Source organism: Camelus dromedarius, chromosome 31 (assembly GCF_036321535.1).
Source record: "Camelus dromedarius isolate mCamDro1 chromosome 31, mCamDro1.pat, whole genome shotgun sequence".
NCBI classification, from domain to species: domain Eukaryota; kingdom Metazoa; phylum Chordata; class Mammalia; order Artiodactyla; family Camelidae; genus Camelus; species Camelus dromedarius.
Genome location: NC_087466.1, coordinates 20,396,974 through 20,424,682, shown reverse-complemented (window position 1 = coordinate 20,424,682; position 27,709 = coordinate 20,396,974). Strand labels below are relative to the sequence as shown.

The 27,709-nt window shown below is 59.2% G+C and overlaps 1 protein-coding gene and 1 long non-coding RNA gene across 25 annotated transcripts in view; both read left to right on the top strand.

The window, feature by feature from the left end:
* The window catches only part of NCOR2 (nuclear receptor corepressor 2), a 214,963-nt gene that overhangs the window by 139,071 nt on the left and 48,183 nt on the right, over nt 1–27,709 (top strand). For 23 of the 24 annotated variants that reach the window (XM_031442513.2, XM_031442507.2, XM_031442506.2 and 20 more), the window contains 4 exons: nt 5,866–5,987; nt 7,365–7,537; nt 9,435–9,497; nt 21,329–21,471. In XM_031442513.2, the coding sequence (XP_031298373.1) occupies nt 5,866–5,987; nt 7,365–7,537; nt 9,435–9,497; nt 21,329–21,471 (501 nt within the window). The remainder of the gene's footprint in view (nt 1–5,865; nt 5,988–7,364; nt 7,538–9,434; nt 9,498–21,328; nt 21,472–27,709) is intronic. The other variant, XM_031442503.2, reaches the window with a different exon arrangement.
* On the top strand, nt 9,504–16,285 carry LOC135319754 (uncharacterized). Its single transcript, XR_010378607.1, has 3 exons — nt 9,504–15,582; nt 15,682–15,731; nt 16,204–16,285. It is a non-coding gene; the product is annotated as an uncharacterized LOC135319754 (long non-coding RNA).

Sequence of the window (27,709 nt, the reverse complement as noted above, 5' to 3'; positions counted from 1 at the left end):
GGGAGCCAGCGTCTCTCTGTGTGTTTTGTAAAGGACTCCCCTCACGGGCCAGGGCGGCATCCCCATCTGCGTTTCTTCCAGGAAGACACGTGGATTGGATTAGAAGGCAGCCGAGTGCGAGGGAGGGAGCTGCCAGCAACAGGAGACTCCTTTGTGTCTTGGTCCTGACCCCTGACCCCCTCTTCTCCCACCAACCTGGGGCTCCTGGGCCCCCCTTCCTCCACTGCCAAGAGATGGAGGGTGTCACAAGGGCAGACCCCTCCTGGGATTTGCTCACCAGGGGCCCGTGGCCCGTAGAACATGCTCAGTCGAGTGTTTGTTGAATGAATGAGTGAGATTGTGCCACAGTCAGTGTTACTGGGTGTCAGGAAGTTCTAATCATGCATTTTGAGGACCTGTCATCCAGGAGTGAAGTCTCACCAGCTCCTCTCTGGATGTTTGGTACCATCTTTTCACTGGACTCTCCCCTCATTCCTGGAACCGCCACCCATCCCCACCTTGACCAGCTACCTCATGGCCCTAAAACACGGGGTGGGACTCGTCATTCCCTGCTCGCCATCGGTCTTCTGAAAGAAGCCTTCAGTGGCTGTCCACTGCTCTCCGGGCACCTCCCGTGTTTCTGAGCAGGGACGTTAAAGCTGGCCTGGCTCTCCAACCACGTTCAGTGTCTCGTTCAGTAAGGACAGTGGGTGATTTCACTTCCCTGTGCTTTTGCCAGAGCAGGCTCCCTCCCTGAAACACCCCCTCTCGTCCTTCTCTACCAAAATCCTCCGGAGACTCAGCTCAGGGGCCTCCTCCCTCCTCCCTGCTGGTCAGCATGAATCACTGTCACATCTGCGACGTGCTTTGCCTTTTTAAAGTTTTCTCATCCCTGCAGCCTCCATCTGTCCTGTCTTAGTTCCTTGTCCTTGTCAGCTGAAGTGCTATAGCTCCGTAAGGTTGGAGAACACATTTTCTGTAGCTTGGGGTCCCCCTTGGGGGCCCAGAGTGTGCTTGTGGAGGGAATGAATGAGGGGGTGGCACAGTTTGGCTTAAACGGGGGTGAGGAGGAGCCTGTGATCCCCCAGGCTTGGGTGAGAGGCAGGCAGAGAACCTGCCTGTAGGATCTTGCTAGGAAATGCTGTGTGATTTTTGGTGAGTTACTTAACCTTTCTGTTTCTCTGTATGTTCTTCTATAAAACAGAGATAATGCCGGCAGTGTTGGGAGCATTTAATTAACTAACAGGTATGAAATGAGAAGGCCTCATCACATGTTCGTTGAGCTCAGTCAGCATTTGTTGTTTTTATTCATAGTGTTTTCCATACAGCCCCTGGTCTGGGGCTTCGGCACAGCGCAGGCTGTTAATGTTATGGGTTGCTTGTCCAGCACTCAGTGCTCCGGAATCAGGGGTCCCCCCCCAGGGATTTGAACTGATGGCTCTGGCTAACCATACTTCTGGTCAGGTTTTCCCGCAGAACTGTGCTATGGTTTGGGAGGGACTTTAACGACCAAGCACTGGGCATGAAGCCTGTTGTTGGCCTGACCGATGGCATGTTTGAAAACAAAGGTGGACCCCATCGTCAGCTCTGGAATCACTTGACATGGTGGAGTCTGGCTTTGGTTCTTCTGCTGGGTCCCCAAGCATCACCTGCTGCCAGTGGCAAGGGTCCTGGGTGGCTTTCGTGAAACAAGGATCCCTGGAAACCTTGCTCCTCAGAGTGTGGTCCGAGAACCAGCAGCGTCCACCATCCCTGGGAGCTGCCTAGAAATGCGGTCTCGCCTGCCCCAGACCCACTGAATCGGAACCTGCATTTCCCCAATATCCCCAGGTAGTTCATGTGTACGTTCTAGTTTGAACAGCGCTGGTCTGGCCCCCCACCTGTTTTTGTAAATAAAGCTTTATTGGCATATAGCCACACGCACTTGTTTGCATTTTGGCTGTTTTCACGCTATAAAGGGCAGAGTCAGTAGTTGGGAAAGAGACTGATGGACCGATGACCCTAAAGTATTTACCATCTGGCTCTTACAGGAGAAGTTTGCTGGCTCCTTGTCTAAAGTACCGGTTGTCAAACCTGGCTGCCCTTTGGAGTAACCTGGGAATTTAAACACACTGATGCCTGGCTCTCACCTTAAGATCCTGATGTGACTGGTGTGGGTGGGGCCTGGGCGTCGGGACTTCCCAGAGCTGCCCAGGTGATCCGTGCGTGCAGCCGCGAGAGCAGTGGCTCTAAATGGCCCGTGAAACCCAGCAAGTGCAGTTCTGTGATCCGTGGAAGGGCCTGAGATCAGAAGCTGGGCCTAGTAGGTGTGAGTCAGCCTTGAGTGAGCTGTCACCGTGTTTGCTGTCCTAGAATATCAGAGGCTTTCAGGGACTGGGCTGGCTGACGGGGGCCTGGGACTTGGCGTCTCCCTCTCGCTGCACAGATCCCCCAGAGTGAGAGCTGTGTCCCTGTGTCAGCCTGTTAACCTCCTGCGTGCAGCCGGAGGCCAGGCAGATGGTCAGTGATGTGCCTGACGGTCCCTGTCAGTGGAAACTGTATTTAAGGCCAGGACTGCCCTGGGGTCTGTCCCTTTTGCCCCCCCCCACTAGCCCCCCTCCGCTCGGGCAGCAGGGACAGCTCTCCAGGGGGAGATGGAATTCAGGCCGCAGGAAACCAAGAGCCTATCCAGGGCTCCAGGGTGGCCCCGAAGTACCTACTCCTGTACCTACTCCTCCCAGAGGGTGGGGTGTGGGGGTCACCTGCCCCTGCCTGAGGGGCTTGATAGAGTGTCAGGGAGGAGGCCACGGGGTCTGGTACTGGGACTGCACACCTGGGTGGGAAGTGCGAGGAATAATGACCAGGTCCGAGGGCCACGAGATGGGTGTGGGATGGGGCTGGGAAAGGGGCAAGGGACAAGTGGGGGTGAGTGGAGATGGCAGGAGAGGGGGCTGGGCGCAGCTGGGCTCAGCACAGGCTCTGGGTTTGAATCCTGCATTGCTGTTTCCCAGCTTTGTGAGCCATTCTCGCTGGGCCTCAGTTTCCTCCTCTGTGAGATGGGAGAATGATGGGGTTGGTAAAGGAGATGATCAAAGCATGTAGAGCAGTGCCCGGCACATGGCATTTGGAGCTATTTTTATTATTAATGCTGTGATATGGGTGATTATTCGCAGGGGGGGGTGGTTATGGGCCGGCCCAGTCCGGGGCTTGAGGAATCTTAAAAAGGGGACAGGGCAGGTCAGGCAGAAAGGGTCAGGGATGCCCAAAGAGGCCTCAGGTTCGGACCAGGGGGTGGAGTCAGGTAAGACTCTAAGCGGGGCTTTGGGGACGACAGGATGACGCCTGCTGCCTCCAGGGACTTTCCTCCTCTCTCAGTCTCAGCTTCCCCCTGTGCAGAGTGGGAGCAGCCATCACTGCCCTTTTCCATCTGAGGTTGATCAAGGACACTAAAGGGAATGTTGTTTGCAAGGCGCCCCAGGTGCTAGGGGAAGGGGCGGCCCCCGGGACGAACCCCAGGTCGCTGTTACTGTTGGTTTTTCCTCCTTTGTCATGACCCTCTGGACCTCAGGGGGCGGGGAGCTGGCTGAAAGAATGTGCTCAGCGCACTGTCGGCATGTGGTGAGCTTTCCGGAAATGCTGGCATCGTCTCTGGGGCTTTTCGAGGATTTGGGGCTTTCTGAGGACTCGGAGGAGGGCTGCAGTGGAGGGCCCTGGGCAGGAGGGCGCAGGTGCAGGCTCCCTGGGCATCAGCCCCGGTTAGTCACGCCGTGTTAGCGCAGGGCCAGGGCTGCTGCCTGTGTCAGCGGGTGGGGATCCGCATCTGCTGGCTGTGCCCGGGGCAGCCAGGGCCGGCTTTGTGGGCCAAGGGTGAGACTCCAGGGGACCTGAGACCCCACCAGCCTAGAGCCAGGGGACAATGACAGGTGTCCCAGGAGGGTTGCCTGGAGTCAGCTGCTAGGAGGGACCGCGGACAAAGCTTCAGAGTGAAGCTGCAGCCCAGTTGAGGGTTCTTGGCACAGACATGGCACAGAAGGTGGTCTCAGGAGACGTCCAGCGTCCTGCGGTTGGGAAGTCCCCGTCCTTCCCCGCCCAGTCCTGGGTGTGCGGAAGCCGGGGAGGTCTCGCAGGTGGTGACGGCAGCCATGCCGAGCCACCCACGGGGCGGGGGGGACCCCTCCCCAGTCCGCCATGCCATCTCCCCCCGCACTGGGTTCTGGTCCCCGATCCCTACTCAGCTTCTCTGCCCTGGCCCCTGTCTGCAGGGCCAGCTCCAGAAGAGGCTTCTGTCAGTGCGGCGGAGTGAGGGGGAGGCGGAACGCTGTTGAAAGGTTATGCTGTAGTGGCTCAGGGTTCAGGGTGGTGGCAAGGGACAGGCTAGTTCAAGGACACTGGGCCGCCCATCGGGAATTGACAGCAATGTAGTAGGGGTGGAGGGAGGCTGTTCTGCCCCCATGCCCCGCCTCTTACAGAGCAGAGGGAGGTTCTTGGGGAAGCGGGGACAGACCTGAGCCAGGGGATTCTGGGGTGGACACTGCTATAGCCTGAGAGCCCACGGTTCCCTGTGAACGTGCAGACGCTGGCCCTGTGTCCCGGCGTCCGTGGAACGCCTGCAGCTGGTCCCTGTGCTCAGCCACATCATAAATCATACGTTAAAGCTACAGAGAGGGTCTGGGGTGGGGTTGCAGGCCAGAGCAGCGTGTGCGGCGGACGGGTATGTGTTCTGGTGCAGAGGAAAGATGGGGAGAAAGGGAACCCTCGGAGCTCCCCTCCCCGCCCCCGCCCATCTCCGTCTGCTCGGGTTTCCCCTTGATTTGAAGGTTGGTGTGGCCGTGCCCCTCAGCACACGCTGAAGGGCTTTTCAGCGGGTTTGTTTTTGTTTCACTTGGCTCAGTGGGATGGAAAGAAGGTCTGGTCTGACAGCTGCTCGCAGGGAGGACTTTGGGGTGGCCAAGAGAATTGGTGTGTGCTTTAAAAGAAATCAGGTGGGACGGAAAGGAAGTTGGGCGGCGGTGTGGGAAGGTGGTCCTCCTTCCTCCCCTGGCGTGGTGAGGGCAGGGGCAGGGCTCGGAGTGCCTCGGGCGCTTGGGTGGGGTGGGGGGATGAAGGGAAGAGGCCACCGGAGAGGCCGGTGTTGCCCTGGGGCCCCTTCGATCTCCTCTGTCAAGCGGGCCTGCTCTCTTCCCCTCCGAGGGCCAACCTGAGAGGGAGACCTGGTGCGCAGCAGCAGAAGTGGGCCCTCATCATAGCAGCAACCACCCTCAAGTGGCCCGGGGACCTGGGACCATCCTTTCATCTGCCCATTTTACAGACGTGGAGACTGAGGCTTCGAGGAATGGCCTGAGCTCTGTCAGGGCGGGGCGGGCCTGGGCATCAGGGTGTGACACCAGATTTCCCAGTGTCCCCTGCTCTTGCCTGACCAGGCTGACCAGGGGCCCTCCCTCCTGTGTTGGTGGCTTCTGCACCGCCCAGCCCCTTAAGTACTGGTGCCAGATGCCAGCTCTGTATGGATTCTGTCATTTCAGCCTCCTCGCCACTGGCTGAGGTGTAGGCATGGCAAATACCCCTGCTTTCAAGGGAAAGAAGCAGAGCTCAGAGAGGTTAAGACCTTCGTCCAGAGTCACACATTCACCAGGTGGAGGCCAGGCGTCTGATGCCAGCACTTTGTCACTCACCTGTGCCTTTGCCTCCCTAGTACCCCGGGCTGTGGTGGTTTCTGCCCAGCTCACGCCAGGTGGGCCCTGGGTTCTGAGCCCCCACTCCTTGCAGCAGCCTCTGTCTGCGGCCTCTTCCTCTTCTGGGCTCGACTCCATTGTGCTTCCCCTCGTCGCCCAGCTCGCTCAGCCCAGGCGCAGAGACTCACCTGCCTCACTGTTTCCCCCCCCCGCCCCCCCCCCCCCCGGGACCCAGCAGCAGCAGCAGCAGATGCCCCGCAGCACCCAGGAGGAGAAGGAGGAGAAGGAGAAGGAGAAGGAGGCGGAGAAGGAGGAGGAGAAGCCGGACGTGGAGAATGACAAGGAGGAGCTGATCAAGTAAGGCCAGTCCGGCCGCGCCCCTGGGTGGCGGGGCCGTGGTCTGTACTCGGCCTGAACCGCGGCCCCCGTGGGTGCCCCGCTGTAGAGCTGTGCGCGGACGTGGCGATCTGCTGTCTCCAGATCGCCTGCCGGGAAGGGAGGCACCTTCTACTCTGCCTGTCCCCGGCAGCCCCCCTTCCGGAAGCCCGCCCTCTCCCCCTTCTCGCCCGCCCGCCCTTTCTTTCTCAAAGCCTCTGGAGACCTTCGAGACTGATAGCTCATTTGAGCTCTACTCCCGAGCTAATAAATCCAGGCAATGACTTTGGAACTCTCTGCCTCCTCTTCTCCTCCCCCTCCTCGGCCAAGTCTCCCGAGATGCTGGGGGGAGGGGATCAGGCCCTCACTCATGGAAGGACTAGGTGTGCAGGCAGGCAGCAGCCCTCACCTTACATCGCTGTCAGTGTGAGTTCTTGCAGATCAAGGCACAGCCTCGCCTCGGGGGCCCTGACAGCCTCCCGTGCCTGCCAGGGGCGTCGGGAGCCCGCCAGTTGGAGATTCACTCCTGGGGGGGGGGGCGCAGCTTAGCGCCAGGTACCTGGAATGCGCTCAGGAATGTGGCTTCAGAGAACATCTGGCTTCGTTACCCACTGTCTCCCAGGCGCTCCTGCGAGGGCCTTCAGGAAGATGAATGGAAGGCGGAGGTGATAAATCTGAGCGGGCCCACAGTAAACTCCTGAGCCGGCTTCTGAGAAAGTCCCAGCCCTGAGTATTGAGTTCACATGCTCCCCACACACCTGGCTCGGCCTGCATGAGACCGGCAGGAAGCTTTCCTCTTGCTTTTTCTGCAAGACACAAGGGCCCAGGATAATACCAAAAGCACAGTTAGTGTCCTTTATAGGGCCCTGTGGGGAATGTCTCCTTTTGGGGGAGTACAGTGGCCTATAGGTTGTACCAGCCTGCACCCCCATGCATTAATCCAGCAGTCTTGCAGACAGAGCAGAGAGCCTCTCTGTTTAGTGTGTAAAATGGTTTTGCAGATAGCCACCAACCCAGACCTCCACTGACTGAGTAAAACATCCAGTCCGTTGACCACTAGCCCGCCTTCCTCTTAGGAGAATAGGTGATAGCTTCCAGCTCCCACCTCCCTTTTGAGAAGTAAGATGGCATCGCAGATGGATGCCAGCCATGCTCCCTCGTCTGGTGAATAGAGAAGCTTGCAGATTGCTACCAGCTGGCCCTCACCCTGAGCGTTCCCCCTCTTTCCTATCACCTGATTAGTACAAAATTGCTAGCGGCCAGCGCTTGCCTTGCTAAGGAAAAGCAGGTCTCTTGAAACTGCCATCTAAGTTCCTGGCTCAGGTGAAACCACCCGTGTCTCCCCGCTCTGGCCTTTAGGGAGAAGACAGATGACACCTCTGGGGAAGACAATGACGAGAAGGAGGCAGTGGCCTCCAAAGGCCGCAAAACCGCCAACAGCCAGGGGAGACGCAAAGGCCGCATCACTCGCTCCATGGCCAACGAGGCCAACTGCGAGGAGGCTGTCACCCCGCAGCAGAGTGCTGAGCTGGGTGAGTCTCGGGCCAGGGAAGGGGCCCCTCAGGTGCAGTGGGCTCAGAACCCCAGCGCTAGCTGCGAACTCGCTGTGTGGCCTGGGGCAAGTTCCTTCACCTTTCTGTGCCTCAGTTGGCCACACCTGCACCAGGTTGCCTGCAAGCATGGAGTGAGTGTTTTGGTGACTTTGTGTGTGGGAAGAGGCTAGAGCAGCGCATGGGGCATGGGAGAGGCTCATTGGCTGTCAGCCGTGATTATTCCAGAAAGTTCACGTGAAACCCCAGATTGCCAGTTTGGTTTTGTTTTTAATTAGTGTTTCTGCCAGGGCGCCCTTGGTGCTGAGTAGCCACCACCCCTTTTCAGAAGGGCCTGAACACCAGCTGTCCCCACTTGCCCTGCACCAGCTCTGCAGGCACCTGGGTTTGTACCTTCACTTCTGTGGGCCTTGGTTTCTCCCTCTGCTCAGCAGGGGCTCACCCAGGGGCTCTGGACCTCATGCCCTGCCCTGAGGGGAGAAGAATTGAGTAGCAGTTCCCAAGTTCAGCCACAGGGGGGCAGCCGGCATGTGTCTGTTTTCGGTACCATTCTGGCTGCCTGGGGCCTGCCCTCCGCCTCTGTGGGAGCCCCGTCCGTGGCCTGAGTGCTCTGGCTGAGGCCCCGGCCACCTGGATGTCTTCCCAGGGAGTGAGTTGGTGGAGGCAACGTTTCATTTCTCACAGGCGCCCCTCCCCGACACCTAGGATTTGTGCCAGGCACCTATCCCTTCCCGTGGGGGATTGTTTGTACCTATTTCACAGATGGGTTGTTTGAGCCTTAGAGAAGGGATGATGCCTCTGTAAAGTCATGGAGTTCATTGGGGTTCAAACCCAGCCCTTTGGCCACAAATCCCGTGTGGTTCCTGTAGGCTTTCACTGGCTGGCCCTTGGTGCCAGGGTGCCCGGAGGCCCAGGGCAGGAGGGATCGTTAAGAAGTGCACTGGTGTATCTATCATCTGGGAAAGTTCTTCTGGGCCCCGGGCCAATGTTGGGGCTGGACGATGGGGTGGAAAACACAGCCCCGGGCCCTCTGACAGGCATCCCCACCCCAGGCTCAGACTCCACAGCCTCCCTCTGGGGCTCCCGTGGGAAGGAAGGGGAAAGTTGGCCATGGCAGCAGGGAGCAGGGAAGATGCCCAAACTTTCCTCCACTGGTCAGTGGCCTTTACCAAGTGCGTACTCTGTGCCTGGCACTGTTCCAGGCACCGAGTCCATGAAGCTGACATCCCTCATGCTCCCCCCCGGCCTCACGAGATCTTAAGCGTCTTGCAGGAAAGAACCCGGGCTCATGTGTAGGGGATCTCGGAGGAGAGGCTCACAGACAGCCACAGCAGACTCTTGGGCAGCCCCCGCCCCCAACTCCAAGGCAGCTGCGTCCTTTCTAAATAACACGAGCAGGCTCGTCCCTGAACCGGACGAGTCGGGGCAGAATGTAATCATCACCCTGGGAGTGGGGTCTGCCATCGTGGACAGGTGGTCGTGTCTGGAAACAGTTCTGATTATCCCAGCTGGAGTGGGGGCTCCTGGCATTGGGTGGGTAGAGGCCGGGGTTGCTGTTCAACCTCCTGCAGTGCCCGGGGCCGCCCCGTGACAAAGAATCATCCAGCCCCAGGGAGGCCACGCTCAGCCGAAGTCCCTGCCCATTTGGAGCTCATGTCCCCCCGCCCCGTCACCACACTCCCAGTGGGCCACCCCCTTCCCAGCCAAGTGCGTGCAGAGGTAGTGTGGGCGCGGTCCAGACCCTGGGCCACCCCAATTTCCCCATCTGTAAAACAGGGTGATTGCACACCCCCCACCCCTGGAGGTGCCCTGAAGGAGCCAGAGGCAGAGAAAATGTCTCTGTCCAGGCTGCTGCCAACACGCCTGTCTTGCTTTTCAGCTTCCATGGAGATGAACGAGAGTTCTCGCTGGACCGAAGAAGAGATGGAAACAGCCAAGAAAGGTGAGGGGGTTTCTGGCTGCTCTGATCGCCCTCAACACACATCCAGGTCCTGTGGCTTGTGTGGTCGAAGGAGGTGGACACACGTGCCCTTAAATAGGGCTGTGGTGTAGTCTGCGGGGGCAGGCTCTGCTTCTGGGTGTTCTCAGATTGGGCATGTCTCCTTAGAGCCTCAGTTTTGTCCTCCAGAAAATGGGTCTGTGTAGCCATGTTGTCCACGGATGGCTTCCATGGCCTCTGGGGTCAGCACATTGTGGCCTTGTAGACAGAGTGGTGGCAGTGCTCCTGGGTGCCTTGTGAGGAGGTTCAGAGCCTGCTGGTGGCTGCCATGGTGGGGCTACGGTGTCAGGCTGTCCCCCTCAGCTGTGCCGTCTCCAGGGGTGGCTAGTGGTTCTGTGCTATGGTGCTGACCCCACGTTCTCTGTAGAAGCCACTAGCATGTTCATTGTTCATCAGAGCCAGAATGGCTGAGCCCTTGACTTCCCAGATCAGTGACTTGTCTCTGGGCCTTAGTGTCCCCATCTGTGAAATTGGCAGGGTATCAGGGTGGGCCAAGAGGGGCCAGAGCTGACAGGCCCTGAGGGTCCCGAGAATGGGCCTGGCAATGCTGGGGCTGTGTCGGTGTGGACCCCCCTCCCCCCACCACCTCTGGGAAATGGTCCAGCCTCCCCGCCCCCGGGCCCAGCACAGAGGCCGTCCAGCCAGCACGGCGCCCACAGGAAGGCTGAGGCTGGGGTGGCATCTGAGCGCCTTTTGCCTGCTTGCTCCCGTTTATCTTGACCCCAGCCCTAAGAGGTGGGTCTTGTTTCTGGCTGTTTTGTGGACAAAGCGAGGAGCAGAGGCCGAGGATGGCCCAAGTCCTGGAGCTGGTGACCTGGGCCTCTCGGCTCTTGCCTCCGAGGTCCTGCTGAGGCCCCACCACTGACATACAGCTTCTTTGCACCCAGAGCTCCAGGTCATGACTCAGGGAGGGAACAAATGGCATTTCTAACGAAGGACCCGGGTGCACAGGGACAGTTGAATATGAGGACAGCTGGGCCCAGAGGCTGAGACCCTGGGCAGTGGGCTGCCAGCCCTGCCCCTACCCCTGCCCTGGATGGGGTGCTGAGGGGCCTGAGTGTCTGGCCCTGGTGTTCAGAAACTGACCAGGGGCAGCCCCAGACCTCATCAGGCCCCCGACCTGGGAGCCAGGCACTCCCCTCGGGGCTCCTGCCTGGGAACCCTGCCCCTCGGAGGCATCAGACCTTCCTCCGAGCTCCCAGCCCTCGGGTGAGGCAGGCCTGGAGGAAGGGCCCGGCTGGACCCTCAGCACCCGTTCCCAGGAGGGGAGGAGCTGCCCCCCTTCCTCTCGCAGGCGAGCTCCTATTTTCAGCGGCTCAGAGGCGTGCTCTCAGGGCCTGTGGGCATCGTCTGGCTGCCCGGGCACAGGGGGTGCTGCCCGCCCCCTGAGGGGGCCTCATTGTTCTTCTGTCTTCCATGTCCACTCTGTCATTTCTGGTGTGGAGTTCGCCGTGGGGTGCAAAAGAGGCTTTATTGAAATTGTGTGATTTTCCCCTCCTTTAATTTTGATGAAATATGCATAACATAAAATCCATCGTTTTAACGGCTTTAAAGTGCACAGTTGAGTGGCAGTCAGAACTCAGTGTTGTGCAGCCATCACCACCGCCTGGTCCCAGGACTTCTCACCACCCAGATGGAAACTCTGTGCCTTTAGCAGTCACTCCCCATTCCGCCAAGCACCCACCGGTCTGCTTTCTTTCTCTACGGACTTCCCGGGTTTGGACTTTAGCGTGAATTGAATTGTACAGTATGTGCCCTTCTGTGTCTGGCTGCCCTCACTCGGCGTGGTGCCGTCAAGGTTTATTCATGCTGTGGCGGGTGCAGGGCTTCCTGCCCATGGCTGAGTGTTGCTCCGCCGTATGGACGTACCACATTCTATTGATGGACACTTGGGTTGTTTCCACCTTTTTTTTTTTTTTTGGCTGCTATGAATAGTGCTGCTGTGAACATCTGTATAGAGCTGCACAGGTTTTTTAACCACACACGAGGCCCTGGCATCTCAGCCATTGGGAGTGATGCTGCTCAGGGGCCCCCAAACCGGGGGAGCTGGGGGCTCCATGCACACATCGCAGGGCTACCGGCCTGTTCTGTGTCTTCTGTCATCATGGCAGCCCTGTCCTCGGCTCCCTCCCTGCTACCAGGGAACCGGGAGTCGGCTGGGTTGGAGGCTGCCGCCCTCCCCAGCTCTCCCTTTGGGAAGGGCAGACCCGGGGGCTGGGAGGACGGCCAGGGATGACTCACTGGCTGAGACAGGAGTGCGCTCCACCGTCTCAAGGTTGGGTCTTCAGTGGCGGCAGTGAGCTCATCCGGGTCCTGCCCACGGAGACGGGAGCGAGCGAGTCCCCTGGGCACCGAGCGCGCCAAGGCCCTGCTCAGTGACATTTGTGATAATGTGATGAGCGCCAGTGTGCTCGTCTGCCGTGAATTACAGCAATCTGGACAATTACCGCTCAGGGTGGCTGCTAATGGCTGTGTGTTCCAGTCGGCGGGAGGGGCGCAGGGCAGAGGGGCAGGTGCCTGTAGCCCCCAGCGACTTCTCCATAGTGGGCAGTGATGGGAGGCAAGGAACGTTCTCGTGCCCCCAGCCTCAGGAACCCAGGACGGTACCCCAGAACCAGCTGTGCCCAAGGCAGATGGCGCCCACGTGTCCTCCTACCCATCTTTACATCGACCTAGTGCCTCACTCCATGCAGGACAGGGGTACCCAAGACAGGCCAGCCGTGGTCTCTCCCTCAGGGAGCTTGGGAGGTGAGCAGGCAGATATCCCCAGAGGCTTGGGACCACTTGCCTGCCCTGAGCATCCTGGAAGACTTCCAGCAGCCAGGCCTTGTAGGATTGAACCGCAGAGCATCCCCAATCCCCAGAGAGAAAGCAGACCTCAGCCTCTGGACCTTTTATCTCTGAGACCTCAGGCAAGCCAGTCTACCTCTCTGTGCCTCAGTTGCTTCATCTGTACCATGGGAATTAGAGTATCACCTCTGTGTTAGTTTCCTGGGGCTGCCGTAACAAGGTACAAACGTAGGTGGCTTGAAAACGACAGAAGTGTTTTCGCTCACAGTCCTGGAGGCCGTTAAGTCTGTCTTAAGTCTGGCATGAAGACGTCGCAGGGCTGTGCTATCTCTGAGGGCTCTAGGGGAGGGCCCTGCCTTTGCTCTTCTGGCCTCTGGGGTTTCTGCTGGCCATCCTCGGCGTTCCTTAACTGGTAGACATTCCAATCTCTGTCATCGTTTTCACATGGCTGTCTTCCCTCTGCGCATCTCTGTCCAAATTTTCCTCCTCTTATGAGGATCCACCCTAATCCAGTGTGACCTCATCTCAAGTTGATCACATCTGTAAAGACTCTTTTTCCAAATAAGGTCACATTCACAGGTTACAGGTGGGCGGACATGAAATTGGGGGGGGGGATGACACCATGTATCCAGTACAGTCACATTTCTGGGGTTTCCGTGAAAGAGTTTGGAAGCGTGATGTCTTCGGCACTGAGTCCCCGTCACTGTTTGTCATGAGAACCAGCTCTTCAGGCTTGCGACTCTGGCCTGGCCTGGCCCTGTCTCGGCCCCATTTTCCCTCGTCCCCCGAAGTGCCGTCGCCAAGGGGCGTTGTGAGGGTGGCATGAGCCATATTTGTGCGTATACAGTAGGTGCTCAGAAGTGGCAGCTTGCAGTTCCGCACGCAGACTGTGGAGCCTTTCTCCCTGGGTTTGAGTCGCGGCTCTGGCCCTTATGAGTGTGTGACGCTGAGCAGGTGGCTGTACCTCTCAGAGCCTCGACCCCCTACCTGTGCTGCTGGGGGTGGGTTGGAGGTGAGTGACCTGCTAGGCAGGTGCAAAGTGACACTTGGAAGAGGTTTCACAGCGCGGGGGGAAGGCCCTTGGGCTGACACCCAAAGCACAAAATAATAGTAAGTAATACTATTATTAGTACCCCTGGGTGCCAGGTTCTGCCAAAGGCTTCGTGTGTTTTGAGTCACATCATCCCCACCAACCTTGTGAGGCAGATGCTATTACTAGTTTCTGTATCCAGATGATGAAACTGAAATCCAGAGAGGGTATGTGAGCTGCCCAAGGTCACACAGCTTTTAATCGGTGGGGCTGGGATTTGAGTCCAGGCACTCTAGTGACAGGGTGGGATGGGGCTGGTGTGAGGTGAGTCCACAGGCCTGGCTGCTGTTAATCAGATAATGAGGGAGGGAGGGGCACCCCAGCAAAGGAGTGGCACATGCAAAGGCACTGTAGCAGGGGCAGCGTGGTCAAGCAAGAACTGGTTGAAACTCAGCGAAGGGGAGAGAGGTGAGGGGTGGAGAGGCCATTGGGAGGGCCGTCCCCCAGCCTTACCAGTTTGGCTATTACTGTAAGAGCATGGGGAGGGCCATTACATAGGGAAGGGTGGAACGGGGGTCAGGAGAGTGGCAGGGCTCCAGGTAGGCAGGTGGGCACCTGCTCTTCTTATGTGCATGGAGTCAGGGCTGCCTGCCCTGGGGCTCACACCGAGTGGGGGCTGAGCGTGTGCTGGGCAGCCCTGGGGAGTTGGCTGCCTGCCTTCGGGCCCAGCGCCACTAGGCTGGAACTTGAGGCTCTGGTTCCCCTGGGAAAGGTCAGCCTGGACTGGCTCACAGTCTTGACCCAGCTGTGTGGGAGGCCCAGGGCTCTGCTGGCGACTCTTCCTGGTCCCCAGCCCCTTTCTCTGGTAGACAGGGTGCCAGCTGTGGTGGGGCAGGGAAGCCCCCAGGCACACCATTCCAGACTAGAAATAGGCACTGGCCCAGCTCCGCACCACCAGCCCCTCCCTGGCCTCCAGTGGCCTGCCTGGTGGAGAGGGAGAGGGTGCTGCAGGGGCCAGGCCTTGAGGCCTCACATAAGGTCCATCGGGCCAGGTGCAGGCCAGGTGGACCCCAGAACTCCCCCGCGGTAACTCCAGCCTGACTCTGTCCATGGGACTCGCCCCCTTTCTCGGGGAGTGAAGGAGAAACCACTAACGGCTCTGCGCCTCCGCAGAGCTTGTGCACACTGGCTGGTTTAATTAGTTTTCACGGATGGAGAGGCTGAGGCTCGGGGAGGGGAGGTGTGAGGCTCCAGCCACAGAGGTTGGAAATGCAGGGCCTCCCCATCCACATGTCCATCATCAGAGCCGCACACCACCCTCACTGCAGGGACCACGGAAGAGCGGTGACCTGTGTGCTTAGTCTGAACAGCAGCGTACACACCCGCCAGGGCTCACGGCAGGCAGTGTGGTGCCATGGTTAGTGCACGGGGTTGGCCGCTGACACACTGTGGTTCAGGGTCACTTCGGAGTATTGACATCAGTGAGCGTCCCACAGGAGACAGGGCCAACGCTTGGAGTGGGGACAGTTGATGGACAGGCATGGGGTGGCGTTAAAGGCTGTCAGAAGGGACCGTGCGGTGTCCCAGCGCCAATTTCAGTGGGGAGTGTCGCCACCTCGGCTGGAGAGGGACTGCTGAGCTTCATCTTCGGTGCACTGCCCCACGCCCTGGATGCTTTTGGCATGTGGGACATAGGCTGCTGTGATGGGAAGCAGAAGTCGGAGAGAGCTGGGATTTCTGCATGAACCCAGGGGACAGCCAAGGCGGGCTCCAGACCCCTCTCTTGTTCCTTACCAGCAGCTTTGAAGGTGAAGTCAGGCCTCTCCCAGCCCACTGGCACTCCCCGGAGCAAAAGCCACACACGGGCGTTCGCGTAGGGGAGGGAGACACGTGGCACGCTACACAGTCATGATGATGCCCGTTACCACCTGGCAGGTGCTTGCTGGTTCCCGCACTTTGCGTGAATGAGCTTACGTAATCCTCCCAAGGGATCCTTGAGGCGAGTTTTCCATATTTGTGAACACACGTGTGTGCACACATGTACGTGCACACACACGCCTTCTGCTTTGCAGATGAGGGGGCTGAGTGATGAGCTGGGGCTTGCGCAGCAAATAATGTGGAGCCACTCGGCCCCAGGAGTGAACCGCTTGGCTGTGCTCTATGAGAAAACCTGACATCGAACGCGTAAGGCGGCGTTTTCCAAAAGTGGTAGGATGGCGGGTCGTGCAAACCTGGTTTTTTTGTTCATCTTAATAAGTGTGTATTTGCTTATGTACTGGGAAATCACATCCTCCCTATGGTTTGCAGATATAATCGCTGAAGCTGAGGCAAATTTTGAAAAGAGACGGAAAGAAAAGGTAGGTGTGTCCAAGTTCAGGTGTGATGTTGTCTGGCTGAATCCCCTCGGGGCCTGGCGGGAGTTTTGGAAGCTCAGATGCACAGTAGACTCCCAGCAGGATCACCAACCTAGGGGCTGAGTCCGTGTCAGACTTGCCCAGGGCTTGGGTTTCTGGAATAAGGAAGTGGCATGACTCAGGACTGAGTCTGCTGGACTTGTCCCCTCTCTTTTGACAGGGTTTTAGGCAGAAAATCTTGTTTTGCAGACTGGAGTTTCTCTTGGAAAATGGCATTTAGCGGGAGGGATGGAGATGTGCCCCTCTTGCGGGCAGCCTGCCTGTGCCTCTTCAGGGAGGGAGCAGAAAGCTTCAGGGTCAGACGGGGCTGGCTGGGGTGGTGGGGAGCGAGTGTTTCCTAGGGGGATGCTGGGTTCCAGAGGGAGCAGCTGTGCCATTCCCAGGTCGCAGATGGATGGCAGTGTGGTGCCTGCAGGTGCTGCAAGGACTCCCCCGCCCCCAGGACGTCAGAGCCTGCCAGTGGTGGGGCGGGGCTGGCTGTCGGTGCAGGCTTGCAGACCCCAGGGGTGAGAGCCCTCTCACTGCCGCCCCGTGGCCACCCGCTGCTCTTCTGCCTCGTTTGTGTTCTGAGTGAGTCCGTGACTCAGACCTCCTGGCTTGACTTCCTGTCTTGGTCAGTTTCACTTCCTAGTTCCTGCCTCCCGACGCTTCAGAACAGAGCTCTTTGCTTAGACATTAGAAGTGGGGTCGGGGAATCCAGACCACAGGGGATGCTGGCAGAATCTGCTGTCTGGAGTGCTGGCACAGAATGTGTGTGGGCATGCCCCTGGTGTGAGAGGTGGGCACTCCCTCCTGTCTCGTCTGGGGAGGGTTTGAGTCCCCCTCAGCTCAGCCCCCTCCTGTCTTTGGAGCTCCTAACCGGGAGCCCCAGAGAGGCAGCAGAGATGGCTGGGGGCTACCCAGAAAGCCCCCAAACCTAGACACCCCGGGTGTTTGTTCGTTTGTCAAGCGCTTCCTGCACACCTGGCAGTTGTGGGTGCGGAGACACAGTGGTCAGCAAACAGTGCAGCCTGGGGGCTAATTTAAGGGAGTGATAACTGCTCTGGAGATAACCAAACCCCGTGACAGCAGGGTGGCCGGGAGGACATCTTGGGAGAGAGCAGTCAAGGAAGGCTTCTCGGAGGAGGTGTCACTTGCAGCTGAGAGCTGAAGGAGGACAGAAGCAGATCTGTGAAAAAGCCATGAGGGCGGCGGGAACAGTGAGTGCGAATGTCCTGGGGCACATCCAAGGGCTGGGCAGAAAAGGTCCCAGTGGCTGGAGAGTGTGAGCAAGGGAAGAGGTAGGAAGCAGGCTGGACGGGGGGCGGGACTGGCTCTGCAGAGCCTCATGCACCATGCTGTGGCCTTTGGATTTTATTCCAAGAGCTTTGGGTCATCATTGGAAGATTTGAAGCAAAGGAGTGACACGATTGGATTGGCATCCTTAAGAGCTCACTTGGACCTCCCTTACAGGGAATGGATCGTGGGACTCAGGCGGGATGTCCCAGCTCCCGGACATGGTTGGGTTCTGTTGCCCTCCCCTGGCTCTGTGCCCTGGGATCCAGGAGAGGGCTGAGGCCAAGGCAGGGGTACAGGTATGCTTCGGAGACCTATGGCCTGTTGTCCCTTGGGTTTCCATGGGCAGGATGGAAAGGCTGAGGGCTAAAGGGACAGGCAGGTCAGTGACCCCGGAGTTGGAGAAATCGGTCGTGACCTGGATCTCGCTCCAAAGTTCAACTCAGTTAACTTTCAACCTCTTAGGAGCTGCCTGGGGCATCTATAGCAGGTGTTTGTATGGGGTGTGGGCCGACCTGATTGTCATGGGTGTCTCAGAGAGGGAGGAAAGAGGAGACCATAGTCCCAAGATCCTCGGGGAGCAGAGGGTCCTCTGGTGAATACAAACCCTTCCCCCTACCCTTAGTGGCTGGGGGTCTCATTTGCACCGGGAAGAGTCCCCTCAAATCCTAAGCTGCTTCTTGGAAGACTAAGCCAGCCCTGCCCACTCACAGCCGCAGCCCCCTTCCAGCCTCCAGAGCCCCCCACGGAGGGCCTGGCCGCTGTGGCGGCAGCAGGGCAGGCGGGGGGCAGACCACAGGTGGAACCAGCACAGAAGAATGACGGCGGAAGAAGCTGTTTGCTCCCGTCTGCCGGGGTGGAGAAGCTCTGTTTTTCTGAACCCTCATCTGTTCTTGCCACTGCTGACGCCGCCACCGCCAAGGATGGGGAGAGAGGGAGGGGGGAAGCCAGTGCCAAGTTGGCCCGCCCCTTCTGAACCTGGGCTTCTGCCACGCTCCCCCCCCCCCCGCCCGCCCGCCCGCTCCCGCGAGCCTCCGTCTGGAGGTCACATTCAGCCCTGACGCGTCTCGCTGGGTCAGGCAGCAGGAAGATCGGCTGAGCCCGGGCGCGCCGTGAGGCTGCTGGGGCACTGCTGCCCGACTGGCTGGGGTTTTTGGATTCTGCCCAGTGGGGGCATCAGGGGTCTGAGGGCTGAGCACCCGCTCTGGGCACATTGGTGCCCGAGGAGCCGTGGGCGCTGTGCTCTCTGGTGACGCCTGGCACGGGGACTGAGCACACAGCCGACAACTTCCCGCCGCCTGCTTCCACCTCGAAGGGCACCTCACACGCCTGCAGCTGCCGGGGGGCGGGGAGTGGGGGTGACGGCTGAGGGGTGGCAGAGCCGGAGGAGCCCTGGGCCACCACCGGCGCGCAGCACGGAGCAGCTTCCCCGCCCTTCTCGGAGCCAGCCTCCGCCTGCCGCCCTCCCACCACCGGCCCCTCCCTCCCTCCCTCCCTCCCTCACCGTTGGACGAGAGGATGTGAGGCAGAGCTGATCCGCCAGCAGACGCCAGCCAGAAGCCTTGCGGAGCCGGCACCGCGGCCGCCCAGCCTCCCGCCTCCCAGCCCGCTGCTCCCCGCTCCGATCCCTGGAGCATCCTCCAAGCCGTATGTTTCCGGAAAACTTGGCCGAGGGGGAAACGCAGATGAGAGGATGTGAGTGAGTGGCTCCGGGGAGGGGATGCGGGGGTACTTTGGGTCACAGTGACAGGGACTCCGGAGTTCGGCACCCATGGGATCCCCCCCCCCCGTTTCTTGGTGCCCCTTCCCCTGCCTCTCTGGCTCTCTGGAAAGGAAGGAGCACCTGGGTACAAGTCTTGGGGGTCTTGGTTGGCGCATGCTCAGAGATGTTCTCTCCAGGTAGGCAGGCTTGGGGGGTCTTTTAGCTGGGTCTGGTTTCCAAGGCATGGTGGGATCTAAAGTGTACTTCCCCGTGCTCGGCTCCCTTAGTCTGGGGTTCCTAGAACCAGAAGGAAGCCCATGGCTGTCACCCCGACCTCGGGGGCCCTAGCCAGCGCGATGTTAGGACGCTCACCCCAGCCCTTCACACAGCAGTTAAAGAAACTGAGGCCCTGAGAGCAGAGGGGATGGCAGAGACCACACAGCGTGTTCTGGGCAGGGCTTCTGGACAACTCGGTCCTGTGCTCCTTCACCAGCAGCTTTCAGGAAGGGCCGGGTGCCCCCCCCCCACAACTGCTGCTGCCATGAGTGGAGTTAATTCCCCAGCCCCCAGCCAACTCCAAGTCACCTCCTTATTTATGTGTTGAGTTTGTAAATGCCAACCTCCCTGGGGTCCAGCCACCCTCTGGGCCCTCGTTCCCCGCCAGACCCCCTCCCCCAGCAGGCCCAGATGGGAGACCCGCCCTCTCCCTCCCGGGGTTCCGGCCCGACGTGTTTGCCTGGGCTCTCTTGGCCCCGGCTGGGGAAATATAAATAAACGCGCGTCCCCGTCGTCCTCCGCCAGGTTCTGTGGAAGTGGCAGCTGCTGCTGGCGCAGGCGGAGGGAAAGGTCAGGGGGCTGGTTTACATTTGATCCCACGCCCCAGCCCTCCCCTCCGTGCCTGTCCTTGAGGAACCCTGAGGAGCTGCCATGGAGCCACGTGGCCCTGTGGCCTCTGCAGGGGAGCAGGTGGCCTGTCAGTCCAGCACCACCCCCACCCACTGGGCCCAGAGGTGGGAGAGCAGAAAACCTGCCCCCCCGGCCCCTTGGCCCACCCCAGAAGCTTGTGAGTTGCTGTGACCCCCCAAGCCTCGGTTTCCCCCATCCTGGGGATGGGAAAACAACCATGGCCTCCACAGCAAGGGTAAGAGGGAACAAAGTCTTTGAAGGGCTTTGCAAACTCCAGGTCGTTTGGCCATGTGACATGGTGGTTTGTTGATGTTGTTCTGTGCTGCTATATTACTTCTGTTAGAGCCTTGTATGTAGGAAATCACCAGCTCCTGTTTGAATGGACGGATGGATGGATGGGTGAAAGAATGAATGAATGAATGACAGAAAATAACCAACACGCAAACTGTCAGCCCCTCAGGCTCCTGCACCTCTGCAAAATATCAGTCATAGCCCTCCCTGCTTGCAGCTTGATTTGATGCAAGGAAAGCAGCCTTTCAAACTCCGTTATGGGAAATCTTCCGCTAGTCTTTACAAGTCTAGCTCTGGGGCTCAGAGGCTGCTGTGTTCCCAGCAGTGTGACTCAGGCTTCGTGCCTGCTGCCCTCTGGGGGCTCGGCCCTGCCCCACAGCCCCTGAGTCTGGGTCCTTCCTGCTGCCCTAGGGAAGCAGGCAGGCCCTACCTGCTGCAGGAGTAAATAGAGTAAACAGAGGCGCTGGCCTGTGCGTGTGCCGGGAGCTCTGCGGGCAGATGGGCTGAGACGGGCCGGCTTCCGGGGGAGGGGTGGGGGCTGCTTTTCTGCTGAGCCTGGTGTTTACGGCATTGAAGGTGGAACAGGGGTTGGAGGTGCAGCTCTGGCCTGAGTCTGTAGGGGTGGAGGGAGCTTCCTCTGACCCAGGTGGGTTTGGGATGAGGTCTGCCAGTTCTTGGGGGTTTCTCCCCACGTCAGGAGTCTGTGTGAGAAGCTCACGGAGACAGGGGGGCTGTGATTTGGGGGGGCAAGTCCACTCCCAGACCCTGAGCCAGCCTGGAGAGGCCCCCAGTCCAGAGCGGCCTTCAGGTGTCCACGGGGAGCCTTGGGCCCTGGGGGTGCCCTGGTTAACCTGGGTGCCGAGGCTCCTGGCCCCAGCTCACCTCCACCCAGACTCCACCCTCCCACCCCTGCTCACGCGTTGCTTCCTTTCCCTGGCCCGGCCGGGAAACAGCCCCGTCTCCCGAGGCCTCGTCTGCAGCTGTGAGCAAGCATTGGTGCTGGGTCACCACAGCCAGGGGAGGAGGGGAGGTGGGGCCCCAGGCGGGGTCTGGGCCCAGGACCTCAGCCCCCAGCCCCCAGAACCCTTGATGGCTGCCTCAGCGGGGGTGCACCCAGGACAGTTGCCCTCCTGCTCCTCCGGTTCCTGGAGCCCAGGCCTTTCCCGTGCAGCCTAGAGAGGCCAGGCTCCCCCCACGTTGGTGACTCCCACCCCCGTGTCTCTTTTTGGAGGCCTCGGACTCGTGCAGTGAGCCTCAGGCCCAGAAGCAGGCTGCTTTCTGCCTGAGGCTCTGTTTGCCCTCCAGGCTGCGGGCACAGGCCCCCTCTGCCTATCCGGCCCCTCACCTGCCATCCTTTCCCCCACAGGTCTCCTGGAACACGGCCGGAACTGGTCGGCCATCGCCCGGATGGTGGGCTCCAAGACGGTGTCCCAGTGTAAGAACTTCTACTTCAACTACAAGAAGAGGCAGAACCTGGATGAGATCCTGCAGCAGCACAAGCTGAAGATGGTGGGTCGTTTGTGCCCCCTCCCCCCACCGCTCTGAGCATCCCAGCCCGACCTGCGGGCCCACATGGGTGCTGCACCCCGGCAGCCCTAGGTGGGGAGGGGTCTTAGGCCAGGACTCAGCCCCTCATGGTTCATCTTGAGTGGGCCCCACAGGATGGCTGCTGGGGTTGATCTGTGCTGTAAACACCCCTCCTGGGTACCGGGGTGGGCAGGTATGCCCCTGTGTGCCCGGCCCCTGCTCCCACCTCCCCGCCTCCCCCTCCAGCCCTCCTCGGTCAGACTCCTCTGGGGGCATGGAGGAAGGAACGAGGTGGGTCAGGCACTGACTCACCAGGGATTTGGGGCTGTCAGCACATTGGAATGAAGACCCAGAGGCAGATGAACCCGAAGTCAGAGCCTCCCCCACCCTGTTTGAACTCACAGTCGCAGGGCCACCCCTGGGGGAGGAATGGACAGGTCAGGGAGCAGCCAGCCCAGCCCTGGCCTCCGGGGGACTTGAGAGGAGGCCCGGACCTCTCCCTCCCCCAGGAGCACAGAAGGGGCGGGCTCGCCTCACTGAGAGTGTAAATGGTCTCGGCGGAGAGGCCGCTTCCTCCGCAGCTGTTGCTGGAGGCGAGGGCCATTTGACGGTGGCCCCTTTCTTTCTCTCTTTCTCTCTTTCTCTCTTTCTCTCTCTCTTTCTCTCTTTCTCTCTCTCTTTCTCTCTCTCTTTCTTTCTTTCTTTCTTTCTTTCTTTCTTTCTTTCTTTCTTTCTTCCTTCCTTCCTTCCTTCCTTCCTTCCTTCCTTTCCTTCTTTCTTTCTCTTTCTCTCGCTCTCCCCCTCCCCCATCCCTCCCCCACTTTGGGGCACACTTGTGACATGCCTAGCCTTGTCACCATTTCAGATCTGGGGAAACTGAGGCTCGGCTGGCTCAAAACAGCTGACTTGGGGTTTGACGGAACAACCTGAGTCAGTAGGCTGCATGGTTCCCAGCAGACATGAAGGTACAGGAAGGGACTCAGAGCGCTCCACCCCCAGGCCTCCCCAGCCGGGCTGCCTGCACTGGGTTTGAAGTCTGTGCAGCCTGTCCTGGGAGGCTGAATTACTCCTCTGCGCAGCCTGCCTTGGTCCAGAGAGGGTGAGCAGGCTGCTGAGAGGTCACACAGCTGGATGGGCAGACCAGGGACAGCATCCCCCTCTTGGAACTCTCCTTGAGTGCTGTGCAGAATTTAAGGACACCCCTTTGCAGCCCCCTGAGCGTTCTAGGCCAGAGGGGGGACGCTGTTCCGTGCTCCTGTCGTCAGAGCTGAGGCCGACCCTCGGGCTTCGTTCGGTCAGGCCCCTGTCCTGTCAGGTTGGGCCACACCTCCTGCACCTGCCCCCTGGCTGCTCAGTTGGCTCTCGGTGCTCCTGGAGTGTCAGGTGGTGCTCCCTTGTACACAAGGAGCTGTGCTGTTTTCTAGATTTTCCAGGACTCTGGTTTCTGCAGGGAGGAAGACTCAGTGAGGGCTGGGGGTGAGGAGCACCTGTCTTTAACACCTGCTGAAATCTCCTAGCACGGAGAGGGTCCAGCTCGGTGGCAGTGGTGGTTGAGGGGGTGGGATGTTGGCCTGTATATGCCAGCTCAGGATTAACTGGCAGTGAGCATTGCCCAAGGGAAATAAAGATCTTCCTGCTCCCTCCCCTCCTCCCCCTGACCTCATCCTCCCTGCCTCTCCCCTTCTCCTCCTCCCATTCCCTGCCCAGTCGGTGCCCACACACCAGCCCGCTTTGCCCAGGCTATTGGGTTACAGGTGTCTCCTCTCACAGCCTGCTGGCCCCACGGCCTCACTTTCCAGGTTTCCTTGGGGCACGGCCCTACTGCATTGCTTGGGACCCCAGAACTTGAAAAGGTGGGTTGGAGAACCAGAGACCCCAGCAAGGTGGATGATGGGGCTTGGGCTCAGGAGCAAAAGTGGAGTCAAGCCCCAGCTTCACAACCTGGCACTTGTATGACTCTACCCCATGAGCCTCAGTTTCCTCATCTGTGAAGTGGGGAGATGATAGCGCTTCCCCCGAGAACTCAGGTGAAGAAGGGGCTGAGGGCCTGCCGAGGGGAGTGCTCCATGGGGCTTCACTGCTCTGACTGCTGGTAGTCTTAGCAGCATCATTATTGTTTTATTTTGAAGCCACTGACCCCCTTTTCTTCTCAGGGGCATTTGAGGTGCTCACCTGAATAGTGTGTGTGCAGGGACAGGCGTAGCAGGGACTCTGGGCCTAAGAGATATGGGTTCAAATCCAGATTCTGCCACTTACTAGCTATGTGACCTCGGGCAAGTGCCTTGTTCTCTCTGTGCCTCAGTTTCCCCACTAATGAAATGGGGATGATGCCTACCTCAAATGGCTGTTGCGGGGATGATCTGAGTGAACGGGTGCGAAGTGCTTAGAAGCGGGCCTGGCGCACATCGAACGCCTCTAAATGAGAGCCACGGTTTCGGTGGCACTGGTGGTGGCGGCCGTGCTGGCAGTGGTGGTGTGCCCGTGGCCGCCTGGTGGCTGGGTGTCGTGTCTGCCTTGGTTGTTAATTGAGTATAGAATGTGTCTGCTCCTGGATTGCCCGAGCGATCGATCAGTTGATTGAGATTGATTGATTCATTCATTCAAAGGGGCAGCCTAGCAGGGTGGTACGGAGTCGGGCTCTGGGCTGGAGGGCTCACACCCCAGCTTTGCGGCCTCCTGACCACACTGCCTGCGCTTCCCGGCCTCGGCTGCCTCTGTAAGTGGAGATAAGACCTGGGCCCTCCTGCAGGGTTGCTGTGAGACTTTCCTGCTCCCAAGGGGCCAGGCCCGCCCTCCATAGATGCTCAGTAAGTGTTGGATGTTATCCTCATCGGATACGCAGCAAGCCTTTATTGAGCACCTACTGTATGCCAGGGAAGCAGCGGCAGGTGCCCCGGGGTATACGTGTGGGTGGGGGTTCCTGCCGGCCTTAGGAGCTGGATCTTTCTTTAATGGACAGCGGGAGCCATTGAAGGCTTGTGAGCCGAGGGACGACCCAGTGGAGGCCGGGCTCTAGGCTGATGTGCTGGTCGGAGTGAAACGTAGCGGGAGCTGATAGAGACAGTCGCCCTCCTTGTCCCCAGACCCTGAACGTGCTGGCAGGTGGGTGGCATCGCTGGCGGCCTAAGGAGGAGGCGTGAATAGCAGGGGAACCCTGAGGGCCGGCGTGGGTCCCTCTCCACATCTCTGAGGTCGCCACCATTGCCCCTGTTCTTCATGTGAGGGCAGCGGAGCCTGGCGAGACCTGAGTGGGGTCTGTAGGAGCCCGGCTTCCCTCCATGGGCCTGTCCCTGTGCTACTGGACATGGGCTGATCGCCTGTTGATGAAAGAGGGCTGTTGGGGAGAGTGGGGTTGGTCCTCCTTCCCTGCTGCCCACGTAAGAGCAGACTCACACTGAAGGCTGCGGAGAAAGCACGGTGAGTGATGTGGGGGCTCCGCCTGGTCCATCCATCTTGACAGTGGTCACCCGTGGTGTGGGGGTAAGTTCCATGTCACCAGAGAACGCAAGCAGGCCTCACAAGATCTGCCCCACACCCTGCCGTCCCCAGGAGGGAGACAGGTCCTTGTGAATCCTGAAGCTGTGGCAGCCACCTCTGGCTGCTGGCCAGGCCCCGCCTGGAGCTCAGAAAGACGTATCACCCTTGGCCAGTGCAGGAAGGAGTGGGGAAGGCAGAGGGTCAGCGGGAGTCCCCTCCTGCCTTGCACCAGGCCTGGCCTGAGCACAGCCGCAGGCGACGTCAGCAGGAAGGGAGATCGGGTGGGCAGGCGGAGCGTCTCCCAGAGTTATGTAACATTTGGCACCCATGGCTTCTCCGAGGTTTTCCCTCCCCCTCCTGGTGGCCGAAGGTTACCCTTTCCTCCCATCTGTGAATCCAGGCCCTGGGGCTCGGCTTCCGTGCTTCTCCATCTCCGTCAGTCTCAGCCCAGCCCCGCCTGGCCTTGTTTTCCTCTGTTGCCTCGTCCATCTGAGGCTGCTGAGAGATGGTCAGGCGGGGAAGTACTTGAACCTGACCTGCCTTGATGTCTGGGCTTCTTGACTCACGAGCGGTGTGATCTTGGGCAAGTGTCTTTTCCTCTCTGAGCCAAAGTCTTTGTGGGATTCATGCACCTAAAGTAATTACAGAGTTGTGCCAGGCACTGTTCCAGGTGTGCTGGGAATACAGCCGAGAACAGACAGATGAAGATGCTGGCCATCGAGGAGTTAGTTCTAGTTTGAGAGACAAATTAACACCCAGATAATTTCCGGTTGTGGTGTGAAGACAAGATGAGAGATATAGTACAAAGTGATTGATGGGGACCGAAGATTAGCTGATCCTGGCAGGGTAATCAGGGAAGACCTCTCTGAGGAGGTGTTGTATGAGTTCAGCCCTGATCGAGGTGAGGACGTGAGTCACATGGTATGTGGGAGAAGGATGTCCAGCCGGAGGCACAAGCGGTGCAGACGCCCTGTGGCCGGGGCATTGGTGTGTTTGCCCAAGGCCAGTGTGTTTGTAGCAGACCAAGGAGATGAGCAAGCTGGAGAGGTGGGTGGGGTCCGTCTCTAGGTCATGCTGGGCCGTGTGAACGGAGGAGGAGTTGGGGTTTTATATCAAGGGGTTCTGGGGACCCCTGGTGAGTTTGAAGTGGGGGAGCAGTATGTTCTGATTTGCAGAGTAGATGTGCTGATCCAGTGAATTAATAAGTAGAGAATGCTTAGCACAGAGTAGGTACTTAACAAATTCAGCTGTGATTACTAACACCAGTGTCTCCGGCGTCTCCTGTTGTACACACACCTCCTAGTTCCGGGGCTCGGGGCTGCGTGTGGAAGGATTTGGTATGAATCCTGGGATACTGCCCAAGTCCCAGCCTCTCAGACCCGGCGCTGGGGGCACTCCGGTGTTGACATACTCGCCCCGCCTGGCCCAACATGGCCTGGGCCGCCGGGTCAGAGAGGCCTGGGGTTCCCAGAAGGATGTGCATCCCGGCCAGGCCCACAGGAGCCCCTGTTCCCTGCGAGGCTTCAAGCGCTGCCCCCCATCCCTGGGCAACTGATCACCTGCTTCCCCAGCCCCAAATGCTCCAGTGAGTCTCCATCTGCTAAAAATAGATTGGGGAAGAAGGGAGCCCTCGGCCGCACCTACAGAACCCGCACGTCCCACAACTTTCTTGCACCTCCGAGAGAGAATCTCAGGGTGTGGGGCAGGTCTGCGCCTGGGGATGTGCGTACGGCGGAGCTGGGCGTTCCTGCAGCGGCCCGGTGGACACTCGGCAGGGTGGGGCTGTGGCCTGGCTGAGTGCTGGTGACGGAAACTGTGACTAACGGGCAAACGGACACTTCCCTTCTCCTCCCTGAATTTGGAGCAGCCGCGCTCCGAGGACCCCTCGTTTGCTCAGGAAGAAGACAGGACAGGAAGTAACCCCATTCCCAGGATCTGGGGATTCGGGATCCCCCAGGTCTGTTCCCAGCCCTGCACGGTGCAGGGCTGGCTGAGCAGGGCCTGCTGGCGCCTGGAGGTGACAGGGCATTTGCCCTGAGAGTGGGCTGTGTGCGTTTTCACACACACAGGGGCTGGGGGATTGGCAGAGGGGAGGTGCTTTAGTTTCCTGTTTCCTGCAGCAAGGTGCCACAAACTGGGTGGCTTAAAATAATAGAAATTTATCCTCTTGCAATCCTAGGGGCTGGAAGTTTGAAATAAAGGTGTGGGCAGGGCTGTGCTCCTCCTAAAGGCTTCGGGGGGTGGTCTGCCCTGCCCTCCCAGCTTCTGGTGGTGGCCGCAGTCCTCGACATGCCTTGGCTTATGGATGCATCACCCCCCTGGGCGTTTTCTGTCCAAATTTCCCTTTTCTTCTAAGAACACCAGTTACATTGGATTTAGGGTCCACCCTAATGTTATATGACCTCATCATACCTGATTACATCTGCAAAGAGCTCATTTCCAAATAAGGTCACCTTCTGAGGTGCAGGTGGACATGAATTCTGGGAGGACACTAGTCCACCCTGTGTAGTGGGCTTCAGTGAGAGCTGTTGATGTGTCCAGGAGTGTTGTAGGTCCCATCTCCTTCCTCAGAGACCCCGAAGGGCTCAGGATGTGACTCCTCCTGTCACACCAGCTCTATTGGGGTGGGTCGCCTCTTAGGGGCCAGTCCACTTCCCTGAGGGTCCCTTGTCACCTGAGACCCCCCCAGCACACTGCCTCCACTTGTACCCTACCTCTGCCGACTGTGCATTCAAGCCCCAGA